This window comes from Podarcis muralis, chromosome 15 (genome assembly GCF_964188315.1).
Source record: "Podarcis muralis chromosome 15, rPodMur119.hap1.1, whole genome shotgun sequence".
Lineage (NCBI taxonomy): Eukaryota > Metazoa > Chordata > Lepidosauria > Squamata > Lacertidae > Podarcis > Podarcis muralis.
In genome coordinates this window covers 20774259-20799452 of record NC_135669.1, presented here as the reverse complement: position 1 = coordinate 20799452, position 25194 = coordinate 20774259, and the positions used below count along the sequence as shown (strand labels likewise).

The 25194-nt window shown below is 46.2% G+C and overlaps 2 protein-coding genes across 4 annotated transcripts; both read right to left on the bottom strand.

The window, feature by feature from the left end:
* Positions 1-3168: 3168 nt before the first annotated feature.
* Positions 3169-11882, bottom strand: LOC114585947 (inactive serine protease PAMR1-like). Its single transcript, XM_077919820.1, has 5 exons — positions 9754-11882; positions 7871-8083; positions 5103-5270; positions 4378-4581; positions 3169-3237 (listed from the first exon to the last, which is right to left on the bottom strand). Exons 1-5 carry the CDS (start codon positions 9845-9847, stop codon positions 3224-3226), a joined length of 693 nt encoding a protein of 230 aa, XP_077775946.1. The 5' UTR covers positions 9848-11882; the 3' UTR covers positions 3169-3223.
* Positions 11883-12890: 1008 nt separating this feature from the next.
* On the bottom strand, positions 12891-24435 carry HINFP (histone H4 transcription factor). Of its 3 annotated transcripts, none has more exons than XM_028708320.2 (10): positions 24340-24435; positions 22562-22737; positions 21535-21761; positions 20922-21033; positions 19640-19792; positions 18107-18184; positions 17895-18015; positions 16422-16560; positions 15398-15522; positions 12891-14413 (listed from the first exon to the last, which is right to left on the bottom strand). In XM_028708320.2, the coding sequence occupies exons 2-10, from the start codon at positions 22725-22727 to the stop codon at positions 13939-13941; spliced, it is 1596 nt and encodes a 531-aa protein (XP_028564153.2). In that variant the 5' UTR covers positions 22728-22737; positions 24340-24435; the 3' UTR covers positions 12891-13938. The 3 variants fall into 3 exon arrangements, with proteins under 3 accessions (XP_028564153.2, XP_028564154.2, XP_028564152.2); XM_028708321.2 differs by having other exon boundaries at positions 24282-24359; XM_028708319.2 differs by lacking the exon at positions 24340-24435 and adding an exon at positions 24029-24333.
* Between the last annotated feature and the right edge of the window lie 759 nt (positions 24436-25194).

The following is a 25194-nucleotide window of genomic DNA, read 5'->3' as shown; positions in this document are numbered from 1 at the left end:
AAAACTAGGATGCGTGTTGTTAACCCAAAAATGTAAAACGAGTGAGGTCTCAACCAAAGAAGAATGGCAACTTAAATTGACAGAATATGTGCAGCTTGCAGACTTAACATACAGAATAAGAGAAAAAGAAGAACATACGTTTAAAGGAGATTGGAAAACGTTTATTGAATACACTGTACCTTGGTTTGCAATCGCTTTGGATTACAACCCTATTGGATTACAACCACATCAAACCTGGAAGTGCGTATCCCTTTTTTTTTTTTTTTGGATTACAACCAATTTTTTTGGTAGGCCCCATTGGCGAAAGCACGCCTTGGGTTACAACATGTTTTGGTTCACAACTGGACCTCCGGAATGGATTATGGTTGTAACCCAAGGTACATGGGTATATGGGAAATAATTGTGTGAAAGCGCTGGCAGCATTAAGATAAATTCATCAGTGTAAATAAGTTTTGATGGGTGCAATAATGGAATACTGATTAGTATAAAGGTAAAGGTAAAGGTACCCCTGCCTGTACAGGCCAGTCTTGCCAGACTCTAGGGTTGTGCGCCCATCTCACTCAAGAGGCCGGGGGCCAGCGCTGTCCAGAGACACTTCCGGGTCACGTGGCCAGCGTGACATCACTGCTCTGGCAAGCCAGAGCCGCACACGGAAATGCCGTTTACCTTCCCGCTATAAAGCGGTACCTATTTATCTACTTGCGCTTGGGGGTGCTTTCGAACTGCTAGGTTGGCAGGCGCTGGGACCGAACAACGGAAGCGCACCCCGCCGCGGGGATTCGAACCGCTGACCTTTCGATCGACAAGCCCTAGGCACTGAGGCTTTTACCCACAGCGCCACCCGCGTCCCCACTGATTAGTATAGTTTTTTGTAAAATATGCAGGGATTTAAGGTATGTAAAATGAACCATGGAAAGAGAAGAAGGGAGGTCATTGATATCTTAAGGATGTAAAATGAGTACTTGAAATTGTAAAACAGATACACACACACACACACACACACACACACACACACACACACTGGGAAACATCTTCTGGGGCCAAGCTCGCATGTGCTTTTGGGTGCCGTGCTCTCTTGTGAGATTGCGGCCCTGAAAAAGAGTGTGACTTTCAGGGCTGTGCTTTTGCAAGTTTTGGGGCACTGTGCTCTCACATGAGAGCACAGCCCCCCCCCCCCCGAGATGTCCCATTTTAATCAGGACATTGGAGGGGTATGTCCCTGCCTTCCACTCCATCAGTCTCAAAGAGCACCACTTGCCAGCGCTCCAAGGTCTCAGAGTGAGGTTCTCTCTCAGCACTGCTACCAGGTGGTATTGAACCAGCCTTGCCAGGAATCAGTTCTGGAGACTTCTGCATGTCAAGCAGGTGTCCTGCCACCAACCTGTGTGTCTTGTCAACTAAGGATTTCAGTCCTCTGGGAACCTCCCCACCCTAAAAGAAAATGGCTGCTTACAGGGAGAGTCAGAACGCATGCGTTCTTTGCAACAGGTTTATTCGCACACAAGTAAAAAACTTTCCAGTCGCCATTCCAGAAACTGGTTAGGAAGAGGAGATGAATTCAGCGGGGATTATTTCGTCCGTGAACCACATTCCCGAGAAAACAAGGGTTGCTTAAGACCTGCTGAAATCAATAGGAAAGATTATCCATTGGCGTATGAAGGAAACCTTAGCTAATTAGACAACTTAACATTAATGCATTCATCAGTCATAGAAATCTGCATACAAATGAATTAGTCATTTTGAATAAATAAGAGATTTCCGATGGTGCTTGTGTAGCAGGGATGGGGAATCTGGGTAAACGTGTGTCCTGATTTACAGAGGACAGCCTTTTATGTGGAGACATCCTCTGTTTCAGGAGTGGGGAACCTGTAGCCCCCAAGATGTTGCTGGACTACAGCTGCCATCAACCCTAGCAAGCTGTTAGTTTCTGTTTTGCCACTGAGCAGCTGCTTAGAGTCACAAGGCTCTGTTTACATTCCAGAGACAGTCCAGGCTGTTGGAAATCTCACGGGAGAAGGGAGACGGATGTGACGTTACTGTTTTCCTGTTCCTTTGTTCAGTTGCTCTCTGCTTTCATAGAGAGAGGATGTTTCTTTGCTGCCTGCGTAGTAAGAAATAAAGCATAGCATGTAGCCATAAATATCATCACTTCTGCGTGCTGTTTTGGATTCTCTGCTGAATGGAATGTGCCTGAGGCCTCATCAAAGGCTCAGGTTGTTAATTATTCGTCAGGAGGGCGATTCCGGAAGATGAGCTTTATCAGCTTGACCGAGTGCAGATTCCGACACAAGCCTGGTCTGTGGTGGGTGATGCTGGGAGTTGTAGTTCAGCAACTTCTGGGAGGCCACAGGTTCCCCCTACCTGCTCTGTTTGAAGGGCTCTCTGGTCCAAGTTGGGTTTAAAAGACAAAGTTGGGAAATAGACCAGACAGTGGCCCATCAATAGTTGCATTCAGCAGGCACAGGTCGCCTCACTGCAATCTCTTTCATTGTAGTGGGGAAGACTGTATCTCTTACTTCAAATTATAGTAACTTTTTTCAACGTTTTGATTTTTTTTTTTTACATATAAATAAGCACATGCACATTTTATTTATTTGTTTGTTGCATTTATATCCCACCTTTCCCTCCATGGAACTCATAGTTCTCCCATTCCTCATTTAATCCCCACAACAACCCGTGACGCAGTTGGGCTGAGAGGTAGTGACTGGCCCAAGATCACCCAGTGAGCTTCATGGCTGAGTAGGGAACTGAACCCTGGTCTCCCAGGTCCTAGTCCAACACCCTAGCCACTGCACCACCATTGGCTCTCTATTTTAGGGGATGTGCAAGCAGCCACCATATGGGGAACCTGTGGCCCTGCAAGTGTCGCTGGACTCCAGCTCCCATCATTCCCCACCATTGCTCACGCCAGTTGCAAGGCCTGATGGGAGTTTGAGTCCAACAACACAGAGAGGGCCAAGGGCGTCTCCCCCCTCCCCCCTTGCAGCAGACGCCATCTTGGATGAGGTCTTCCCTCCTGTGTGAGGCGAATGACTTGCTAAGGCACTCTGCCCATTGTTAAAATTATTAACATTTTAAGTAGATTTAAACAGATTCCTAAGCAATTATTAAAATAAGTTAAATAGATTAAATGTCACAGCTCTAGGTGTGAAGGGTGCCTGAAACTTACATAAAAGTCAGGTGTTGCAGTGTGCAGAGCAGCCCCTCCGCAGCAGTTGGTTTTTTATCCTGAGGAAGCTGCGGAAGAGAAGAAATTGGGTGGTAGCCTTCGGGTTCTCACCAGTACAACTACTGGGGACCCCCTGTGGTGAATACCAGGGCCCCTATCTACTCCACAACCTCATATCAGCTTTGTATCACTTTCCCCCCCAAAGGATGCTAGGAAAGCATACTTTGCTGAGGAGACTCTTCTGAGAGAGATTCCTATTGCCCTCCTAGAACTTCAGTTCCCAGGATTCCTTGGAAAGCCCGTGTGATGGTTAAGAACATCTGGGGCTAGCCCAAGATATTTGGCAGCCTGAGTTTTAAAAAAAGGACAAGATGGCAGCCCTTGGACTCCATGCTTCAAAGCCAACTAGACTGATAGCTGAATCTTACTTCAGCACTAGTCAATATTTTTCACCTCACCTTGAGGAAACAAGGCTGTCTTATGGGGCACAGAGCAGGCTACATACCAGAGACAGCTGTTCCCTATCCTTATCCCCCACCTGAGGGAGTTGTTTGACTCTGTCTAATGGTAAGACCAGAAACTGAGAGTATCCTAAGTAAAGGTAAAGGTAAAGGACCCCTGGATGGTTAAGTCCAGTCAAAGGCGACTATGGGGTTGTGGCGCTCATTTCGTTTCAGGCCAAGGGAGCTGGCGTTTATCCACAGACAGCTTTCCGAGTCATGTGGCCAGCATGACTAAACTGCAACAGAACACCGTGACGGAAGCCAGAGCGCACAGAAACGCCGTTTACCTTCCTGTCACAGCGGTACCTATTTATCTACCTACACTGGCGTGCTTTCAAACTGCTAGGTTGGCAGGAGCTGGGGCAGAGCAACAGGAGCTCACTCCGTTGTGGGGATTTGAACTGCCAACCTTCCAATCAGCAAGCCCAAGAGGCTCAGTGGTTCAGACCACAGTGCCACCTGTGTTTTACCTCTAATATCCTAAGTACCCTGGCAGGATCAGAGCAAAGTTCCATCTAACCCAGCATCCTGCTTCCCACACCAGCCAATCAGATGCCATCACCCCCTCCAAAATTTCTCCAATGAAAATAGGGACATCCTAAGGAAAAGCGAGACATTCTGGGATGAAATCAGAAACAGAGACAGCTTCTGTAAATCCAGGAGTGTCCCTCGAAAATAAGGGCACTTCGGAGGGTGTGTACTCACCGCAGGGGACGTAGCAATCGCACTCACAAAAGTCACAGCGAGAGAACCATCGGGTCCAGCCAGATTGCTTAGTGACGCAGGAGGAGATCTTGATGCAGCCATGATTAAGAAAGGCCCCTGGGTACACCTTATGGGGACAAGTGGAAGAGCAGCTCCCATCGATGTCCCGCTCGTTTATCTCAATCCGACCCCGGAGGCAGATCCCTTCGCAGAAAGACAGAAAGCAATAAAAGCAGGCATGACACCAGAATGACTCGTTCAAGAATATGCAGAAATGGCGAAACTTACCGGAAAAATAAGAAATCAAGATAACAAATTTTTTAATGGAAGAATGGAAATGGTTTATTGAATATTTACAAATAAACTGTAAACAGATAAGAACATTGGCAGGATTATTGTAATAACCTCCAGTATATATTTACAGTGTATATCTATAGTAGATAATTAAATGAGCAAGTTAAATGAATTTGGATGTGCAGAAGATATTTAAAATAAATTTAAGGAACAGCAAAAAGAGGGGGGAGGAAGTCAAATTTTGAAATGTTATATTGATTGTAAAACTAATTGAATGTATTAACATGAAAAGTATAAATAAAAACTGTTTTAAAAAAGAGAAAGATTGGCAATGGTGCCTACCTGAGAGGCGCTGGAACTGAGTTGCAGCAAGTTCCCACTGGAAAAAAAAGCTCTGGATATACGCATGGAAGGCACACAGTTATACTTACTGAGGCAAGTAGGTTTGGGGGTCCAGCGGCCACTCGATTGGCAGGCGCTAGCAGGATCCCCCATCAGCAGGTACCCGGGCCGGCAGCTGTAGCGGACCACTGACCCGACCCACCAGTCGTTCCCATAGACCACCGAATTGAACTCTGTTTCTGGTCGTCCACAGTTTACTGAGAAAGAAAAAAGACACACACGGACCCTCCAGGTGGTTGAGTTGTGGCAACTGTGTTCCGCAACATGCCGTTGACGCAATAATTGTGCTTTAGCAGTGGGTTTATAATGGACCGTCTGCACGCCATTCTGCTTGACTGGCCGTTCAGCTATGTTTCCTCCTTTCACCTTTGAGAGGGACACTTTTGCACAGCAGTGTAATGCTGGCAGGACGGTTGGAGGATGGATGGCGGCTAACAGATTGAGGTTGAATCCTGACAAGACAGAAGTACTGTTTTTGGGGGTTGGGTGGGGTGGGGGTGGAGGACTCCCTGGACCTGAATGGGGTAACTGTGCCCCTGAAGGACCAGGTGTGCAGCCTGGGAGTCATTTTGGACTCACAGCTGTCCATGCAGGCGCAGGTCAATTCTGTGTCCAGGGCAGCTGCTTATCAGCTCCATCTGGTATGCAGGCTGAGACCCTACCTGCCCGCGGACTGTCTTGCCAGAGTGGTGCATGCTCTAGTTATCTCTCGCTTGGACTACTGCAATGCGCTCTATGTGGGGCTACCTTTGAAGGTGACCAGGAAACTACAACTAATCCAGAATGCGGCAGCTAGACTGGTGACTGGGAGCGGCCGCCAAGACCACATAACACCGGTCTTGAAAGACCTACACTGGCTCCCAGTACGTTTCCGAGCACAATTCAAAGTGTTGGTACTTGTGGCAGTGAACGGGGCCAAGGGTGTTTCGAAAATGGGCAAGTTTTCTAGATTCAAAGTGTTGGTGCTGACCTTTAAAGCCCTAAATGGCCTCGGTCCAGTATACCTGAAGGAGCGTCTCCACCTCCATCGTTCTGTCTGGACACTGAGGTCCAGCGCTGAGGGCCTTCTGGCAGTTCCCTTGCTGCGAGAAGCCAAGTTACAGGGAACCAGGCAGAGGGCCTTCTCGGTAGTGGCACCCACCCTGTGGAACACCCTCCCACCAGATGTCAAAGAGAAAAATAACTACCAAACTTTTAGAAGACATCTGAAGGCAGCCCTGTTTAGAGAAGCTTTTAATGTTTAATAAGTTATTGTATTTTAGTGTTCTGTTGGAAGCCGCCCAGAGTGGCTGGGGAAAGCCAGCCAGATGGGCGGGGTATAAATAATAAATTATTATTAGTAGGATTATAACTCCCTGGATGCCATCATGAGAGCAAATCATAATGCAGAAAAAAATGTGATTTTGCTGGTTTCTGGTGCTGAAACTCTTACATAATCCTCGGCGTCTGAATTTCTGTTGGCCTCATTCCATTTTCAGTTCATGTTCCCCCCAAAGCACACCTCCACCCCAAACATTGGGGCCTGCTTCCAATCCCAGGCCAGCATACTGTTGAAGTATTGTGCCACTGAATCAGAGCAAAGGTCCACCTGGTCTAGCATTCTGCTCCCAACCAAGGCCAACCAGATGTCTCTGGGAGCTTCAGCACCAGGGAGTGTCTTTCCCTCGAGTTTGTCCCACCTGTATATCAAGGTAGACTATCTAGTCACATGGAAGTTCTGTTTAACTAGGATGACAGTTTGCCTGATCAGCCTCTCCTCCACCGCGAACCTGAGTAATCCTTTTTAAAAAGGAGAAGTTTAATCCCCTTTAAATCCTCCACGTCGCCCCTTTCCCCTCCCAGTTACTACTATACGATTAGCTAAACGCTTTACAATCTCCATTCTGTTTTGCCCTCATTAACAACACAATCATTTCCAAGAGCGGTGATGACATGTGATTGCAGTATGTTCGTGTGCTAAATTATTAATGATTCCCCCCCCCCTAAAATAAAAACCCTAAAAAAACCACAACCCCATATTCCTCATCAGCAACAAATGATATTTCTACATTGGGGGGGGGGGGGGGGAGTTAGTTGCATCCAGTAATGCCATGGCAAATTCAGAAGGACAGGGTCCTTTCATGACCCACACACTCCCAAAAATTATTGTATGATCTTAGAAGGTTGTATAATCTTATAATTATACAATAATCTTAGACTTATACAACAACAACTAGAGATGCAATGCAACAATCAGTTCAGATCTCCGATGTGTTGCCTTTCAGCTAGATTTCTATGCACCTACGTGGGCAAATGAATTTGAGTGCTCCAACATCTTATTTTAAAGTGACTTAAATTTTGTTTTCCATGATGTTCCATTGCACCATTCTCTTTTCAGCACTTGGGTGCTCCTAAATGTGTGTTCCCCCTGCCCCCACTTCCCCCCAACTTGCAGAAAATATGGAGGGTGACCCCCCCAAATATTTTATCGGGGGGACAAAGAGACCAGGGCCCCATACAGTTGGCGCCTATGCTCTGGAACATACAAGCGCCTTCTCCAGACTGACCCTAGGAGCCAATCCCCAATGTCTGACGCACCTCCTTTCACTCTGATTGGTTCCAATCAGCATCAAGGATGAGAAGAATCATTCTCAGTGGCTAAAAAAACCCCCTCCCCTTTCAGGATATTGGCAGCAGGGACCCTGTGGCAGAATTAGTAATGGCCTTTGACCTCTCATGACCCTAGACCACTACAGCGCCGGTTGCAGCTTGCAGCCTAATTGGGATTTGAATCTATGTATTCTGGATTTGCACATACCCCGGCAAAATGATTTGTACCCCAACCAACAGCAGCTTCCATTCCCACACGTGCTTTTCTTCAGTTCTTTGTGCTTTCCTTTACAGCCTCCCATGCAGATGGGGGCAGTTCCAGACCAGTAAGTGTCCGCGTTTTCTGGAAAAAGATGATTTTTTTTTTTAAAAAGAACAACAACCACCCAAAGTGTAATAATTTGTTCTATCCTAAAAATAAATTATAGTACAGTGGTACCTCAGGTTAAGTACTTAATTCATTCCAGAGGTCCGTACTTAACCTGAAACTGTTCTTAACCTGAAGCACCACTTTAGCTAATGGGGCCTCCTGTTGCCGCTGTGCCACCGGAGCACGATTTCTGTTCTCATCCTGAAGCAAAGTTCTTAACCTGAAGCACTATTTCTGGGTTAGCGGAGTCTGTAACCTGAAGCGTATGTAACATGAAGCGTATGTAACCCGAGGTACCACTGTACAGTGGACACTTGGGTTGCAAACGTGATCTGTGTGGGATGCACGTTTGCAAACCGCAGTGGGTGTCTGCGCACGCGCGAGTTGCGATTCGGTGCTTATGCACATGCACAAAGCACAATTTAGCGCATCTGCGACCCCCGAAACCCGGAAGTAACCTGTTCTTCCATGTTTTGGCGGTCCGTAACCCGAAAAAACGCAACCTGAAGCGTCTGTAACCCGAGGTATGACTGTGATTGTTATATCCATTTATGAAATGCAGAGCTCTAAGCTGTAGCCCCAACCATGTCTATTCAGAAGGAAATCCTACTGAATGCAATGGAGCTGACTCCTAGGTAAGTGAGGTTAGGATCGTGGCCTCTTTCTGTCAGCCAGATTGGTATAACTGAATGAAGACGTTACAATATTTAGTAAACCCCAGCATTTAAGTGACAGAAATAAAACTAGGTAGTGTACATACTTATTAAGTGTCAGTGTCTGAAGAAGTGTGCATGCACACAAAAGCTCATACCAATAACAAACTTAGAGACCTTAGGTCTCTAAGGTGCTACTGGAAGGAAATTTTTTATTTAGTGTCATAACATTTCATTTATTTATCTGTTTAAATGGGAGTTTGCTACTTTCCTACTTCAGAGTCTGCAAAGTGTCTCACAACAATGCTGGCAGAGGCTGATGGGAATTGTAGCCCAAAACACCTGGAGGACACTAGATTTAAGAAGGCTGCCTTGAAGTTTGGCCAAGAGGTCTTTAAAAAGAAAGAAAAAATCTCTCAAGATTTACACTTGACAACAGAAAAATTTAAAGTTTAAAAATTTTCAGATTTCAAACTTGTGAACTATTTAATCTTAGTTTAAGTTCCTGGAATTACACAGCACAATAAACAACAATGGCTTTTAGCATCAAAACATGCAGAGCATACAAGTTATTACCTTGATAATCCTTTTTTATAGGACAAGCCTATCCATGTCCCAGAGTTCAATGAGGCTTGCTCCCAAGTAATCAGATAAGACTGCGAACTTAGCCACCCTATAAAAGCGTCAGTATTTTGTCTTCTTTTTAAAAATTTGCTATATAGTAGGATTTTGTGTGTGTAAACTTTTATCATCATCTTTCCCTTGAACTACAATTAAAAGGTCAGTATTCTTCCCCCCATTTTACAGATGTGTAACTGAGGCTCAGATAGATTGTAGTTTGTCTAAGGGCAGCCAACTAGTTTCTGGCAGAGTAAAATATAAACCAGGGGCTACCTGGATCATTTAACTATGTACCATGAGTTGGAAACTTTATTTGTGCAACTGACTTGTAAGACTCACCACTCCTTCTGCAGCCGCTGACCCAGAAATCAGTGCCTCTTAACCCCAAGAGCTACTTTAGCATGGATGAAGCTTCCAATACCAAGAAGGAGGACGCTCAGCCCTTACCTTGTACCTTGGTTCCCTGTGACTTACCTTCCAACTCCTTGCCCGAGAGGAACTCGCAGAAGGAAAGGAGGAAGAAGAGAATTATCAGCGCCATGGTGGTATAGCAGGGCTGGCACCCCGCCAGGGGACAGCTTTTCAGTGGCTTCAAAGGGAGAGGTGGAATTTGGGGAATAAGTTTTTTCACCTGCCCTCATGGGCATGGCAAAGTTGAACTGATCGCCAGAGGGCCTTGCAGCAGCCCAGATCCATTCAAACTGCAGAGAAAATCGCCTTCGCTTCTTTTTCCCCAAGATACTGTGCAGCACAGGGGGAGGTTGGGAAGCTTCCATTAATCCCTCCACAAACCCTCCCCGCCTCTCCATGCCACAGATAATCCCACAGCAGCAAGAGCGATTATTTTTTCCTCTCTCTTCCAAAAACCTTATACCACAAGTCCTGGAATCTCACACAGGAGCACCAAACATAGATGCTTTCCTAAACCAGCCATTTTCAAGTAGTTCGTGCGGGGAAGTGGGAAAGGTTTGGGGACCACAGAGAATGGTGAGACACACTGGATAGAATTTGGGGGATGGAGACCTAGCACTGGGTGGCTTTTGAGCAAATCATGTCCTATCAGCTGCCTTAAACCTACCTTACAGGGCTGTTGCATGTGAAAATGTCACAAGACACTACAGAGAGAGAGCATTTCAAAGAAAGCAACCTGGGATAACCTCTGGAACAGAAGGCAGCTTCTTTGCAAGACAAGCTCCGTAAAGGGATGGGTAAGGAGATTACAGGAGGGTCTCCTAAGGATATTGGCTGTGTGTGTCTCTCTCTCTGTGTGTGTAATGGACCGTTTTTAAAAGGGGGAACCCGGGAAAGCATGTACCGTAAATTCTGTGCCAGATAGCTGTCCCAGTCTGCCATTTCCAGGTGACAATCTTAAGGCGAAGGGAGGGAGAGAGAGAGTCAACTTTCCAAATGCGAGTTATATTGTAGGAACCATGGTACAGAGTTTCCTGGGACAAAACCTAGAATGCCAAGCCCTGGATTAAGAGCCTGTACTGGGAATGTGCAGCAAATAGAACCAGCTGTTCAAGATATATCCCAGATTAAGGCTGAGGGAGAATAGCAAGCAGATGCAAAATACATTTTACAAATTTCCAGCCCTTTCTTTACCAGGCTTCAGGTACCCATCATGAGGCTAAAGCAGAGGGACCGTTTTAGTCCAGTGAACCACTTCCCCCCTTGGGAAACCTCCCAGAGGCATCAGTGGGTGGGGTCAGCACCAATGATGGGTGTGGCCCAAGGCAAAAGCAACAGATAAGACTCTTGCCTTTGCGCAGCCAGCTGTGTTTCAACCACACAAGTGTCAGATTCGTGTGCACACATCTGTCATCCTCCATCCAGGCAAGCAATAGGTTTCATCACAGGTCAAGGACATATTCCAGTCAGGCAAAAGCACAGAGGGCCAGGTCTGTGGCAGGCATGGCCTGAGCAGAGTCCCCAGGCCTGGAGCACCGTACTTGCACCAAATCAGAGGTTCCCCACCCCTGCCTAGAGGATCTCTGGAGTCATCCTATAGGTATCTCAGGGGTAGTGGAAAATCACCTGCCAGCACTTTGGGACCCCTTTTACAAGGCAGGAGCCTGCCTCTCCCCCCTCAACAAAGAAATAATCCAGGCCACAAAGTATAGATACAATAGGCAGCAACAGGGTTGTCAGGAGTGGGTAGATCTTTGAGGCTGGCAGCTGCTTGGTCCTGCAGGAAGGGAGAGATGAGCAGGAATTTGTCTTTGACCTCATGCTGAGTCAGAGGAGCGAGGGCAAGTCTTGCTGCTGCCAGTCCAATGCCAGAGGCAAGTTGCCATTTGTCACACAATCACTCTGTGTGGAGGAGTCTGGTAGCTACAACAAAAATGGTTGGCTACTGAACCCAGCCAAAATTTGTGGACCCCTGACCAGGTGACACCATGGCAGGTGTTGGCAGAGAAAATGAATCCAGATGAGACAGGAAGTGAACCCAGTTGCATGCAGCAGAGGAAGGCAACCTCCCCATACCCCACTTTTAGAGAAGCCATCCCTATTGGAGCAGAAACTTATTCCTGGCTGCAATACGGCCACTTGTTTTAAACTGTTTTTAATGTTATGTTTTACCGTATTTTTTGCTCTATAAGACTCACTTTTTCCCTCCTAAAAAGTAAGGGGAAATGTGTGTGCGTCTTATGGAGCGAATGCAGGCTGCGCAGCTATCCCAGAAGCCAGAACAGCAAGAGGGATCCCTGCTTTCACTGCGCAGCGATCCCTCTTGCTGTTCTGGCTTCTGTAATGATTAAGTAAAAAGAAAAGAAAGATCAAAAATTAAGTAAAACTAAGGGAGAGGATTTGCTGAACCAATGAATTAGAAATTGGAATACAGAAAGGGGAGGTATGAGGAGGTCGGGGAAGTAAGTTATAAGAAAATAAGGGATTGAAACTATACTTGTTTTTGTCTGTGTTTTGTTTGTATTATTGTTTTTTTCTTTTATATAACTTTTGAAACTTTAATAAATATCTTTTTTTAAAAAAAGAGATTCAGAATATTTTTTTTCTTGTTTACCTCCTCCAAAAACTAGGTGCGTCTTGTGGTCTGGTGCGTCTTATAGAGCGAAAAATATGGTAAATTGATGTGGCCTGCCCCTGGGACCTTACGGTGAAGAATAGGAAAAAATATATATTCATGGGTGGTATTCAACAAACTTGTTACGCCAGCACAAGGATTTATATTTGCACAGTGAAACCTTCCTCCCCCTGTACAGTCCCTAGATCTGTTCTGGGGTTTTCCCCAACCCTCCAGAGCAGATGTTGGGAGGGCACTGGAAGACGAGAGCAGGGGGAAGTTCCATTACATGAGCTTGAATGCTTGCATTAACAGAATGATCATATAGCACTACATTTGATACCACGTAATAATGAACCATGACGCCAAGCATGACCACAAAACCCATCTCCAAGTCTTCATGCAGCTCCACGCCGTTCATCAGTTGTGGCAGCCACCCCACCCTGGCCACTGACTCAAGGATTTGGGCTCTTGAACTGCCACCTGTCTCAAATCTGATCCAATTACGTGCACCTCCAGGACAGATTACAGCAAACATCGTGTCTACCACAAGACCTGGTAGTGTTGTTGTTCTTTAATTATTCTTTTTTTGTAACACAAACCTTGCAAGCCAGGAGCAGGAACCCCAATGTGGGGGAAGGACCTCAGGGCAAGAATTAGCACCCTGTTTTGTTCTGCTCTGCCTCTCTGTGCTGTGGGAGCCACTGCAACACACTGCTTCCTGCACTGCTCAGGTAACATGAAAGCCTGCAGCTTTCTACGTTACCCAAGTGGCTCCCATGCTACAAAGATAATGCAAGCGGAGGTCAAGCCAATGACAAAAAAGGCAGTAAGCAACTAACTGTGGAGTAGCAGCTGGCAATAACAGGTTCTCACAATCTCATACTCCAGAGCAAACAGATAACAGTGCTGGAACTCTCTTGGAACAGTCAAACGCAGAACAGTCTGGAAGGGATGGAGACTGCATCAGGTATTACTGTCTGTGCTGGGCAAAGGGGATAGCAGAAAGCATCTCAAAAGGCAGGGGTACCAACAGTTGAGAGGCAAGAGGCATACGAAAGAACTACAGAGTCCGAATGTGGGGCTCACAGTAAGGAACAAGGCTGGCCAGGATGCAGCCAAAGGAAAAGTAAACACTTCTGGCAGGGGCACTGGTAACCGTCAAGGCAAGGAGCATGAGTTGGCGGCTTGGAGAACCCACTGCTTTGACTCAGCCCTGATATTTTGCATTCCCAGGATGGTCTCCACAGCACAGGGTACACCAGAGGCAGCAGCCGTCCTCGCCTTCCTAAGTAACTGACAGGTGAACCAGCCCCTGCCCTCTGTCCTGACCATCTCAGAAGCTGGCTTCCTTCTTCCTTTTGCCAGACCACCCACAAGATCCCCATGGCAGGAGAAAAGAGGGAGCATCTGTTGGGTCTGGAGCCTATGGAGTACTGCTTGAAGGGTGGGAAGAAACAAACAGTTCCCTTCTCCCTTCTCCAGGTAGCATCATCTGGTTCTCACGATGTGCATTTGAGGAGCATAGGGAGCCAAAGCAGGGCATTCATGACTCCAGGCCACCTACTGGGATTGGTGGAAAGCACCTGATAATCCATCCAGGAGCCTCACACAATCTGGATGCCCAGTTCCTCAGCTGTCTTCTGAAGCCTGTCCATGACGTTCTCCTCCAGGTCCGTGGCAAACCCACTAGGCGCAGCTGCCCGGCTCTGAGAGGGTGCATTGGCCATGACGTAGTATACAGTCTCGCTCTCCCCACGCTCGTTGGTCCTGTTCACAACGCGGATGATGGGGCTGGATGGTGCACTTGGTTCTTGGTCTGGCGACGCATCAGCCTCTGGCTGAGCAGGCCCCTGAGGGGGCGTGGCAGCTTGCAAGTCCACGTCAGCATCTTCCTCCATTGACGGTTCCAGTATGATGCCCTGCAGGCTGCCCTCGGCCCCCGCCAGCACCACACACTGGGTTGTGTCATCCAGGACCTCACCCTGCTTCTCCCGGTCCTTCAGCAGTTGCTCTGTCAGTTCCACGCTTTCATAACGCACCAGCTGCAGCCTCATGTAGCCATCCTCGTGTTCCTTGTACCTGGGGGAGGAGTGTTGTGGGTTGGTGGGGAGGAGGAATAAGCAAGGTGTAAGCCATTATGGAACGCTGCATTCTAAGCTGTTTGTGCACAGTATCTACTAGGGCTGATATCACAACCAGACCAGGTGGAGATGGCTGATATAAGAGACGGCCAATTTCTAAAGATCCAAGGGACACGCTGGAAAGGTGTCAAGCCACCTATTGGGCAAATTCACATGATAATTCTTTATACGGAAATCTCACCTCAAGGTGAGACAATGCTTTAAGGGCATAAGAGAAAAATATTCCATCCCACCTGGCTATTAAAGAAACGGGAAATGAGTTCTTTAAAAGGCAGAATATGAATGTTTTTGCAATGCAAAGGCTAATTGGTGAGTTTTGCAATGCCAACTGCCCCACCTAGTGGTTCTTGCAAGGAGCACAAGAGCTGGTGATTTTGTAGAGACTGCTTCAGCCTGTTTTTGCAGATCACAAGCCCCTGTACTGTGGCAACCACAGCCATTTTTGTTTGTGGCCTTGGCTCCAACTGGACGGCAACATGCGTAGCCTTAGGGATTTAAATGGAGGAGGAGCAAGCCTGCTCTCCAATTAGTCTCCTTGCTTGTCCTGTGGAGTCTGAAGGAAAAGGCCAGCAAGACCATGTAGGTTGGGGGAGGGAGAGAGGTTGGAAGCAAAATAAAGGTATAAACACCCACACCCTGCTTTGTTTGCCTTTTTTTGGGGGGGGGGGGGACGGGACGGACATGATTTAAGAGGGGACTGGCTACAGCTCCTTAAAGGCTGGCAGCTCTGATTTAGCTTTCCCCCAGAATGCCATTGGGTACAAGATGGCAGCCAACAGCCCACTACAATAGCAAGTTGATTTCCCCCCTCAAAATCTTGCAAACCCCGCCCCCCCCAAATCATTCAGGCTCTCATGGCCTGCAAATGAGGGCCATAAAAAAGAGGAGGGAAGGATGAAATCCCATCCCTAAGCCTACGTACCTGAAGCGAGGATGACCCGAAGGCCACTTGAATTGGTGTTTTTTCCTGAGGTGCACAGTAAGGTTGTTCCCACGAGTGAAGCACTTGTCACAGACGTGGCACTTGTAGCGGGGCTCCGAGTCACCCTGAGCGGGTGCGGAAAAAGAAAAAACAAAGGTATGCATCTTTTGGTTTGCTGGAAACTTCCTATACACCATCTGCATCGAGCGTGCTTTCTGGTCAGCACAGCAGTGGCGAGGCACAAATATCTTCTACCAGCGCATCATTCAAGAGCACACGGTTTAAGTCCTGGATGAGAAATTCAGCATGCTGCAAACCTCAACTTTCATTGTTGTTTTAAAAAGCTAGTTTCTAGACTAGGGTAGACAATGTGGTTCCCTCCAGATGTTGTTGGGTTATTACTCCCATCATTCCTGACCACTGGCCATGCTGGATGGGAATGATGAGAGCTGTAGTTCAACAACATCCTGTGGGCTTCACATTGGCTACCCCTCTACCCAAAAAGTCAGGCTGGTAAAATCTTTCAATAAGGGACTGAGCTGAATTTCCAGTACTGAAGGGGGAGAATCCCAGTTATTCTTCACCCCTCTCCATGGCTGCAGTAGTTTCAGGGAGATAATAACACAAAATTAGATGGTACAAATATTATTATTATTATTATTTATTAAATTTGTATACTGCCCTATACATGCAGGTCTCAGGGTGCTTCACAGGATAAAATCAGAATATAAAGCCTCAAAATAAAAACAAAAACAGCCCAATAACCCTCCCCCAACACATTTTAAAAGGGCATAGTTAAAGAGGAATGTTCTTGCCTGGCGCCTAAAGGTGAAATGAAGGTGCCATATATCCATATGCCCTTTTGCTGGAAAACTGAATTTCACTTTAGCTTTAGCCAACGGCATTGTCAAATCTCAACCAAAGCCTTCATGAACGCTGCAAAGATATTTATTGTCCCCTGGGCCTCGATGCTCTTTTGAAAATCTAAAAGTAAACAGCCCCAGGCTCTGTGACTCCATCTCACCTCATGAACCTTCTTGTAGTGCAGCTTGATGGAGCAGAGGGACCGGGCGCTGAAGTTGCAGGACTCGAACTCGCAGCGGTAGGCAGGCTCTTTGCTGTGTGTATCCAAGTGCTTCCGTAGATCAATGAGATTCTTACAGCTGGAAGGAATAGGCAAAAGGAAGGATCTCAACCTCTGGCACACTAGGACCGCAGCTGATAGTCTGCAGAGGCTCCAAGCCAGAAGGTGTACATATTGTACCTGCGCTGCTAGTGAAAACAGCTCTACTATTTTCAAGTGCAGGAGAGTTCCCAGGAAGAATGGCTTGGTTTTGCAAGAGTGAAAAATGTCAATCAGTGACTCAATAAAAGCATGCAGCAAGGCTGTTTTCCTGCCTCTTTTGGACCCAAGTACCAGAGGGACTTCCTTCCACCAAACAACCCCCTGCTCCACATTCTATGATTATCCTCAGAAGCCGCCCTCTGTTCACCCTGCTACCTGCAGATTGTGACCAGGAAGAGGGTCTTCTCAATTGTGGTATCCCATTTATGGAATGCCCTCCCCAGGGAAGCTCATCCAGTGTCAATTCTGATGTCAATCAAGCATCAAACAAGGAAGCTTCTATTTACCCAGGCACTCCAACATTTAACATGTGCTAGTTTTCAGAAGGCTTTTCCTGCTGAGCATTTTTTGTTTTGACCGCTGCTGACCTGCTAGCTTTATGCTTGTAGTGACAGACATATATTTGTTTTTACCCCTTTAATGCATGCAGCCCTGAGAATTTTATACTGAAGGGTGGCATAGAAATTTTAAAAATGAAAATAAATAAATACATTTCCCCCAGAGGACGGGACAATAGCGGCCTGACAGATCAATCCTTGAATCCACAGATATTTGAATATCATTTGAATTAAGTATGGTGGCTTCTTTTATTAATGTTAACAACCCCTATGTTGGGAAGGTGGGTAGATTAGGAATTTTAGGCCACAATAGCAATAATACAATCCAGGGCCAAACAATGGGACATAGTTGTCTGTATGTTTCCATCCCACTTACGCAACAGCTCTTTTTTGTCGCAATTCAGGCCTCTGTAATTCCCAAAATCTTAAGACAGTGAAAAAGAGCCAGTTGCAAAAAATGCTGCTTCCTTCCTTAATGTTCAGGGCTCTCATCCAGCCTCCCTCTCTACCTTGCTCTGCGATTCTGTGCCCACCCTCCCCTTGCTTCCCTCTCCCTAAAGGTAAAGGTAGGCCAGTCGTGTCCGACTCTAGGGTTGTGCGCCCATCTCACTTAAGAGGCCGGGGGCCAGTGCTGTCCGGAGACACTTCCGGGTCACGTGGCCAGCGTGACGAAGCTGCTCTGGTGAGCCAGCACCAGCGCAGCACACAGAAATGCCGTTTACCTTCCCGCTGTAAAGCGGTACCTATTTATCTACTTTCACTTAAGGCTGCTTTCGAACTGCCCACCCTCTCCCTAGACCAGCCTCAAGTTTACCTGTGGTCACAATAATTGCACTTGAAGGGCCGCTCCTCGCTGTGCCGGAAGCGGATGTGGTTGCGCAGGGAGGAGGGCAGAGGGCAGGTCATGTCACACAGAGGGCACTTGTAGTGGTTGACTGCCGAAGAGGAAGAAGAGAAGAGGTTAGCACAGGGAGGGGAGGAGGGAAGGAGGAGGGAAGAGAAGGAGAAGCTCCTGCCACCACCTACCATGATTCCTCATATGATCACGCAACAACCTCTCTGTGGCGAACCTCTTGGAGCAGTGGGAACACTGGAATCGCTGCTCTGTAAAGAGGAGGGAGCAGGTGAAGATGAATCAGATACAGAACAGAGAGGGGCAAGACTCAGGTGGAGAGTGTTTCTCCCCCTTGGCACCTGTTGGTAGCAACTGGCCCCTTCTACCTGGGTGCAAAGCCTTTCTAGTTTCTTACTGCAAAACCCACAGTGGGTATCCTGCACACACACCCTGGAACATCCTCCCATGTGCAGTTCATGATGTGGAAACAGTAGCAAGCTTCAAATGCTTCTTGAAGACCCATCTATTTATGCAGTCTCCCCGTCACACAAGATTCATCACACTGCTTTGTTTTACCGAAGCAGACTTCCTTTTCACTGGAATTTGTTTTAACTTTGCTTATAAAAGCTGTGATATGGATTTTTTTTTAAAGAAATGATCTCATTGTGCTTTACGTAAACCACTTAGGGATCTCACACAGTAAGAAGAATAGTTCTTATCAAGACGGTGGAACCTAGGAATTGACAAGTTATCAAAAATGGTATATGGATATTGTAAATAAACCATCCAAGTCAGGCATCATGGAACTGCTCTGTCTGTGGGCATGTCTAACAATTTCTGTTGTTTCTGGAAAGACATCTCAGGATTTCCAGCATCAGCTTAATTGTTTCTTTAAAAGGACTGTTTTTAGACCTCATTGTGATGCCTCTCAGAGGACATTTTCACAAGGGGCACAACTAATGCACTTTCATTTCCAGTATGGTTTTACATAACGTGTAAATAGAATAGAATAGAATAGAATAGATTCTTTATTGTCATTACACAAGTGCAACATTGCACAAGTGCAACGAAATTGGATGCCATCCCTTAAAAACAACAAAAGCAAAACAACAACAACAACCAAACAAACCACATTCCAGCCACACCCACACCAACACCCATCAAACTCCCAGGTCACACTATCGAGTTACAGCATTCAAAAAGGCCACAGCTCTTGGATAGAATCTGTTTTTCAGTCTATTTGTCCTTGACTTGATGTTTCTATATCTCCTGCCAGAAGGCAGTAGTGCAAACAGACTGTGTCCCGGGTGAGATGAATCCTGCAGGATGTTGTTTGCTTTCCTAAGACAACGGGAACCGTACAGTTCTTCCAAAGATGGGAGAGGATGACCAATAATCCTTTGGGCTGTGGTTATGACCTTCTGGAGCACCTTCCTCTCCCTAGCTGTACAACTGGAGAACCAAGCACAAATACAGTATGTAAATGTAGCTGACCTGATATGTGGAGTGATGAAAAGTCTTTTTTGTTTGTTTGTTTGTTTGTTTGTCCAAATGATTCCATATATGAGACTATTTAAACTCATATACTGTGGACAATCTTTTTTTCTGGTTCTGGTGAGTAGAAGAAGCTTTAAAGTTCTTTAAAATACCACCATCAAGTGTCAGTTTTGCCAGAAAGAAACTGTGTCCAGGCCCTCTGCCTGCTTGGCTGCTCAGATACTCACGTTCTAAAGCTGTCTGCCGGCGGATGTGGTCAAAGAACTTGGTGTTGTTGGAGAACATCCCACCGCAGGTGGGACATGCCACCACCTTCTCCTGTGTGTGGCTGCGCAGGTGTTCACGCAACTTACACCGGCCTTTGAAGGCACAGTCACAATCTAGATCCGGGAGGAAAAATGATTAGAATCTTATTTGTTCTGAGCAGGTCTAAGGATGCTAGTTAAGTATGATCCATTATCGTTATTCCAGAGTTCCCATCGCAAATAGAACATGCACCTGTAATGACACGGCTCTGGAGACTATGGAACATGTAATGCTCTTCTGTCCCAACTGGACAGATGAAAGATCTCGGTTTTTAACTCCTCTCGTGAACAAGCTTCATCTCCCAATCCAGCCCTGGATAGTGTCCCTTTTTTTGCAGGATTCTGATTGTTGGATTACCGAGATGACAGCTAACTTCTTGCTCAGTGTGATGAAGAGGAAAGCGGCACTAACTTCTTCTTTAACACCACAGCTGCAGTCGATATGCCGCACAACCGAACGAAGTTCCAAGTAGCCTTATTATACAAGGACAATGGAGCTAGGACACATCTGAGGAGCCGAAGGACCCTTTAATGATCCTCCGCCAGCCTCAGCAGTTTTTTGTCTTTCTGTTTTTGTACTATCTGTCACTCGATGTTTTAAATCCCCTGTCACTTTTGTTATCCCCCTTCCCCCCCCCTTTCTTTAAGTACTCGCCCAGGACGATATCTACCTTTATCTCCCCACCCCCATTTTATGTTGTTATTTCTATGTATATCATGCTATGGCCACACGGCTAACGCAATAAAAAATCTATGAAATCATCCAGAGATGATCCAGCCCTCTGGGTTGTCTCCTGTGTTACAGAGGCCTGACTGACCTCATTTAGAAGCTGGGCATTTAGTGTTGCCCACCCCAGCAGAGATTCCACAGGCACCCCCCCCCCCCCCGTTTGACTTTCTGGTGTCTCTTGACTTTCTGGTGTCTTATTTATGCCAAGAGCTTAATGTGTATTGTTTTTCAATGGTGTGTTTTATTACTGCATGCTGCCCTGAGATTTTACCATATTGCAGTATAAACAAATAAATAACAAACACACTCAACAGAACTGTGAAAAAAGATTTTCTAAATCCCACAGTATTTTAGATATTTTGTTCTGGCTCAAAGCAACAGGAAAACCTGGAGTTGCCAAGATGTTCTGAATGCCACTGTGCAGATCCACTTCACCTCAAACCCCAAAGACTCTCATGCAAGGTGAACTCCTACCTTTCCAGCCACAGAAGAACATGTGGTTCTCCTTCCCAATTGCCTTGTACTCCGTGCAGAAACTGTGATCTTCCACATGCCTGTAGAACCACTCAGGGTTATCAAACCCTCTCTGATGAGAAGACAGGGAAAGGAAGATAATTTCTAATGAGCTGCAAGTTAGGCAGTGGAGAAATAGTCACATCTTGTAAGCCAGCTAGAGAATATGTGGCAGGCCAGCTTATCAAAATTAAAAACCAATAGGATTTATATACATGTCAATCTCAATTTCAATCCCCAGATGTTTTTGGCCTACAACTCCCACGATCCCTAGATAGCAGGACCAGTGGTCAGGGATGATGGGAATTGTAGTCTCAAAAACATCTGGAGGGCCGAGTTTGAGGAAGCCTGTTCTAGAACTTTAGGTGTGTTTACTCAGTAGTGAGAAGAATTTGTACAAATTGATAGTTTTGCTTTAGAAAAAGAAAAGTGCAGTTTAGTTACAGTTCATGAACAAACTCCATTGCCTTCCTCATTGAATCTGGCTGTTCTCCAGCTTCATACACTGAACAGTCCACCCCCACCACCCTGATGCTTCCCCTGGAAATACTTGAACACCCATCCTGTCTCTCACCTCACAGTACTCCCAGAGGCAGAGGAAGTTCTCTTGGATCTCGGGGATAATGTTGCGACTCTGGAAGTCCAACTGACAGGGGGTTAGGTCCGACTGGCTCTGTAAGGCGTGTAGTCCCCACTGCTTTAGCTTGGTGTGGTAACAATGGAAGTAAACATGGCGGGCCAGCTCTGTAGGGCTCTCGGGAGAACAGAATCCACACTCTTGCCAGAGGCAGGAGTATTTTTCTGAAATGCAAGAATACAGGAATTCATACTTGCAGGTAGATGAGGGCCTGCAGGTCCAAGGAACTAGTATGCATGGAACCAGAAGACCTTTCAAAGGCAGTTCTCCTCCATAAGTATGGGAATGACAAGCTTTTTTCATAAAGCAAACAACAAAGAGTCTTGCTCACAATGTATCTGGTCTGTGGCAAGTGCTAGTTTTAGAGTCATCCCTTCCCTTCTCTTTTGGGAAATACCACCCTAACTTATGTGTAGTGCTGCTAACACTACTTCATTTTTTTTAAAAAATGTGAAAGTCTATGTTTCCCAGATTTCATCAAGCTGTGTTCCCTACTTTCTAAGCCTATTGGGATGCCCACATTTTCACTAGTCACACTGAAGCTATATTGTGTGTTATCTGCTTGGTTCTTGCACTCCTGATCTGCCGTTCCATGCTACTTAAATTCTACACACAGAGAACTGAGGGCACAGCAGAGAAGGGCTTGCAGATTCACTTCATACAACCCTAGTGTGATCTTGACCACACTTTTGCATATCCCAAGCATCAAGTCTTTACAGCTATCATTTTCCCACTACTAGTGTCCACCACTAACCCTGGATACTGCTCTTCAGTTTATCAAACCATTGACAATCCCACCCCCATTCAATAAAATCAAGCAAGTCAATGCAATTGTTATGGCAGGGCTGGGGAAAGAGATCTATCTCATGGGGGACCACAGAAGTAGCAGTTTTCAGAGAGTAACACCATAACTTACACTAAAGACTAATTCAGGGTCAGTCTCATTTTATACTGCACCCCTTACCGAGAGAATCCACTTCATCATCCTCATCTTTGTCACCGAGATGCTGCTGCAAGTGCTTTGACACATGTTCACAGAACTCCTCCATCTTTGAGGCCACAAAGCTGCAAATGTCCCACTCACACTGCAGGACCAAGGCTTGCTTGTGGCTCACCTTCCCAGGAGGCATGTTAAGAGCACTAGAGAAAGACAAAGAAGAGATTCTCTAGAGAAATACAATCTCTCTTAGATTCTGAGATAGAGACTGGCAGCCTTCCTCTCATTCTTTACCACAATACAAATTACCTCAACAAAAGCATATATATACAGTGTGTGTGTGTGTGTGTGTGTGTGTGTGTGTGTCTCAGATAGATAGGAGTATCATCTTCTCCCATATGCCTCCCTTAGCCTAACATTATTTAGCGGAATTTTACTGGAAGGCTTTTGACTTTTTGTTTTTAGAAAAATATCCAGCTCCCACAATTAGAAGAACCTTGGCTCTCTTATATTTCCTCACCTGCAAAACACACACACACACTTCATTACACTAAAATTATATTTGAACTTCTAAATGTGAACTTTTACAGGTTTTGCAGTAACCGTTTTGAGGCTGTGACTACTATATAGAATCTTAAACTAAAGTCATTTTTAAAATTAAGATTTTCCATTTTTCAATCTGATAGTTGAATTAACTGTGTAAGGTTTAAGCACCAGACAGAACAGAAATCCACACTTGGCAATTTACAGTTCAAGTGCTTTTTACATTATTGCAATCTGATGCCCAGTTACCTGGGAGTAAGTTCCACTGAACTCAACAGTACTCACTTTCACATAGATATGCATATGATTACACTGCAAAGAAGGGGTTCATCTAAAATGGGATAGTAAGCGAGAATGCAATTAACTATTTTCTAATTTAAGGTATCTATACACTGTTTTGTAGTTTAGCTTCACATAAAAAAATAAATCAGCCTGTAGAAAGAAAAGTGATAAAATAATACAGAAATCTCTACATTGCGCTTTTCAAGTACTTCAGATACATGACAGTACCTTGGTCACCCTTTAAAAGTGGTAGATTTTGTTATCTGACCCACTCTGCCAATGGGCAAGGATGGCTCAGGTGTGGGGAACCTTTGGCCCTCCAGATGTTGCTAAACTACAATTCCCAACAGCGTGAGCAAGGAATGATGGGAGTTCAACAACATCTGGAAGGGAAAGGTTCCCCACGGCTGCAGGAAAGCAGATTGCCTGAGGCTAGCTTGAAAAATTGGACCACAAACATTTCAGCTTCCCCAGTCATTTTACTTATTATTTTTAGACCACACATAAAGCCCTGACAGTCCTAAGTCTTTCGTTTAGAGTTCCTGGCAGGGAAGCTGCAGCCTCTCCCAAAGCGAAAGGACAGTTGCTGGGGCGACAGATAAAGAGATATATTTTGTTTTTCGGCTAGAGAAGTGGAAGTTGGTTATGTTTCATGGCGCTGCCCCTTACCTTCCTCAGATCAAGCTGTCCCCAAAGAAGGCCAAGGCAACCCCTCGATATAATGAATCTTATCTCCACTCCTTCAATTCGGAAGCCACCCCCCACGAACGTCCCATTCTCCCCCCTCCCAGGCTACTCCACCCTGCCCGATTTTCTAGGGCTCTGAGCAAGACCAAGAAGGACCAGGCAAGGGGCTTCCCAGTCTCTCCCCACTCAGGAGCCCAACTGCCGAAGAAGCAAAAGCTCAGGGAACGAAAAAGACCTTCGGGCCTTGAACCCAGGGCTTAGAGGCAGGCACTAGGCCCCGTTTCCATAGTTACCGTCAGTTTTCCGCCCTTCCAACTTCCAGCGCGCGGTCGCCTTCCCCTCCCACCCCCGCCACCTGTGCGCCGACGAACGGCCCGGATGAACCCTCTCGGCCAATGAGAGCGCCAGGAGCCACTGAGGCAGCCAATGGCGTCGCATGAAGGGCGGGCCCCAGCCGGGCTGTCAAAACATAAAGTGGGCATCGGGCTGTGGAGTCCGGCTGGGAACAAGCGGCTCCAATGTTTTGGTTCCGGGTTGTTTTGAAAGCCTCGTGGGTTTTTAAAAGGGGGCATTTATATGGAGAAAAACATAAACAAATCAAAGGATAGAAAAAGACGCTGCGCGCGCGTGTGTAGTAACTAGTACTTATAGACTTAGACGTTGTCTCCAGTTATTATGGATTGGAACTAAGACTCCACCCTTCAGCTTGTTCTTGTGGGTGCTTTTATTTTTCTATTTAGTTGTGTGGTAGCCTGCTCATCAATAAACAGCCTCTTGTTTCGGGCTTCCAAAATGATTAAACTTGCCTTCTATTAAATAACCACTGTACTATAAACGCCCAGGACCATCTCATTCCCCCACCCACAATGTAAACTTCTGGTAAAACTCCCTTGGAGCCTCTCCCAGGGGATCTTGGGAATTGGAGGTAGCCATCATAAAAGTTAGCAGGGTCTGGCAGACTGCCACTCTTAATTTGAGCTCTGCATATGAATACAGTTAGCTTCTTAGCAAGATAATGCGCTGAACAGGCAGTTGGACTGGGTGATCGCTAAGGTCCCTTTCTACAATTCTGTATTCCATGGTTTCCACCAGCTGTACCAGACATTATACTGCTCCTATTCAAAAGGAATAGAGTGTGCCTATGGCAA

Bases quoted from the DNA above. Each gene is read 5' to 3' on its own strand.
- LOC114585947 (XM_077919820.1), bottom strand. From the start codon at position 9,847: ATGGCGCTGATAATTCTCTTCTTCCTCCTTTCCTTCTGCGAGTTCCTC. The intron at 8,084-9,753 runs GTAAGGGCTGAG...CTGTACTATAAT, and splicing joins ACAGGGAACCAAGGTACAAG to TTATTTTTAGGATAGAACAA. The intron at 5,271-7,870 runs GTATGTGCAAAT...TTTCTTTCTCAG, and splicing joins GTACAAATCATTTTGCCGGG to TAAACTGTGGACGACCAGAA.
- HINFP (XM_028708320.2), bottom strand. From the start codon at position 22,727: ATGCCTCCTGGGAAGGTGAGCCACAAGCAAGCCTTGGTCCTGCAGTGT. The intron at 19,793-20,921 runs GTAGGAGTTCAC...TCCCGGATCTAG, and splicing joins GTTCTTCTGTGGCTGGAAAG to ATTGTGACTGTGCCTTCAAA. The intron at 16,561-17,894 runs GTAAACTTGAGG...TATTCCTTCCAG, and splicing joins TGCAATTATTGTGACCACAG to CTGTAAGAATCTCATTGATC.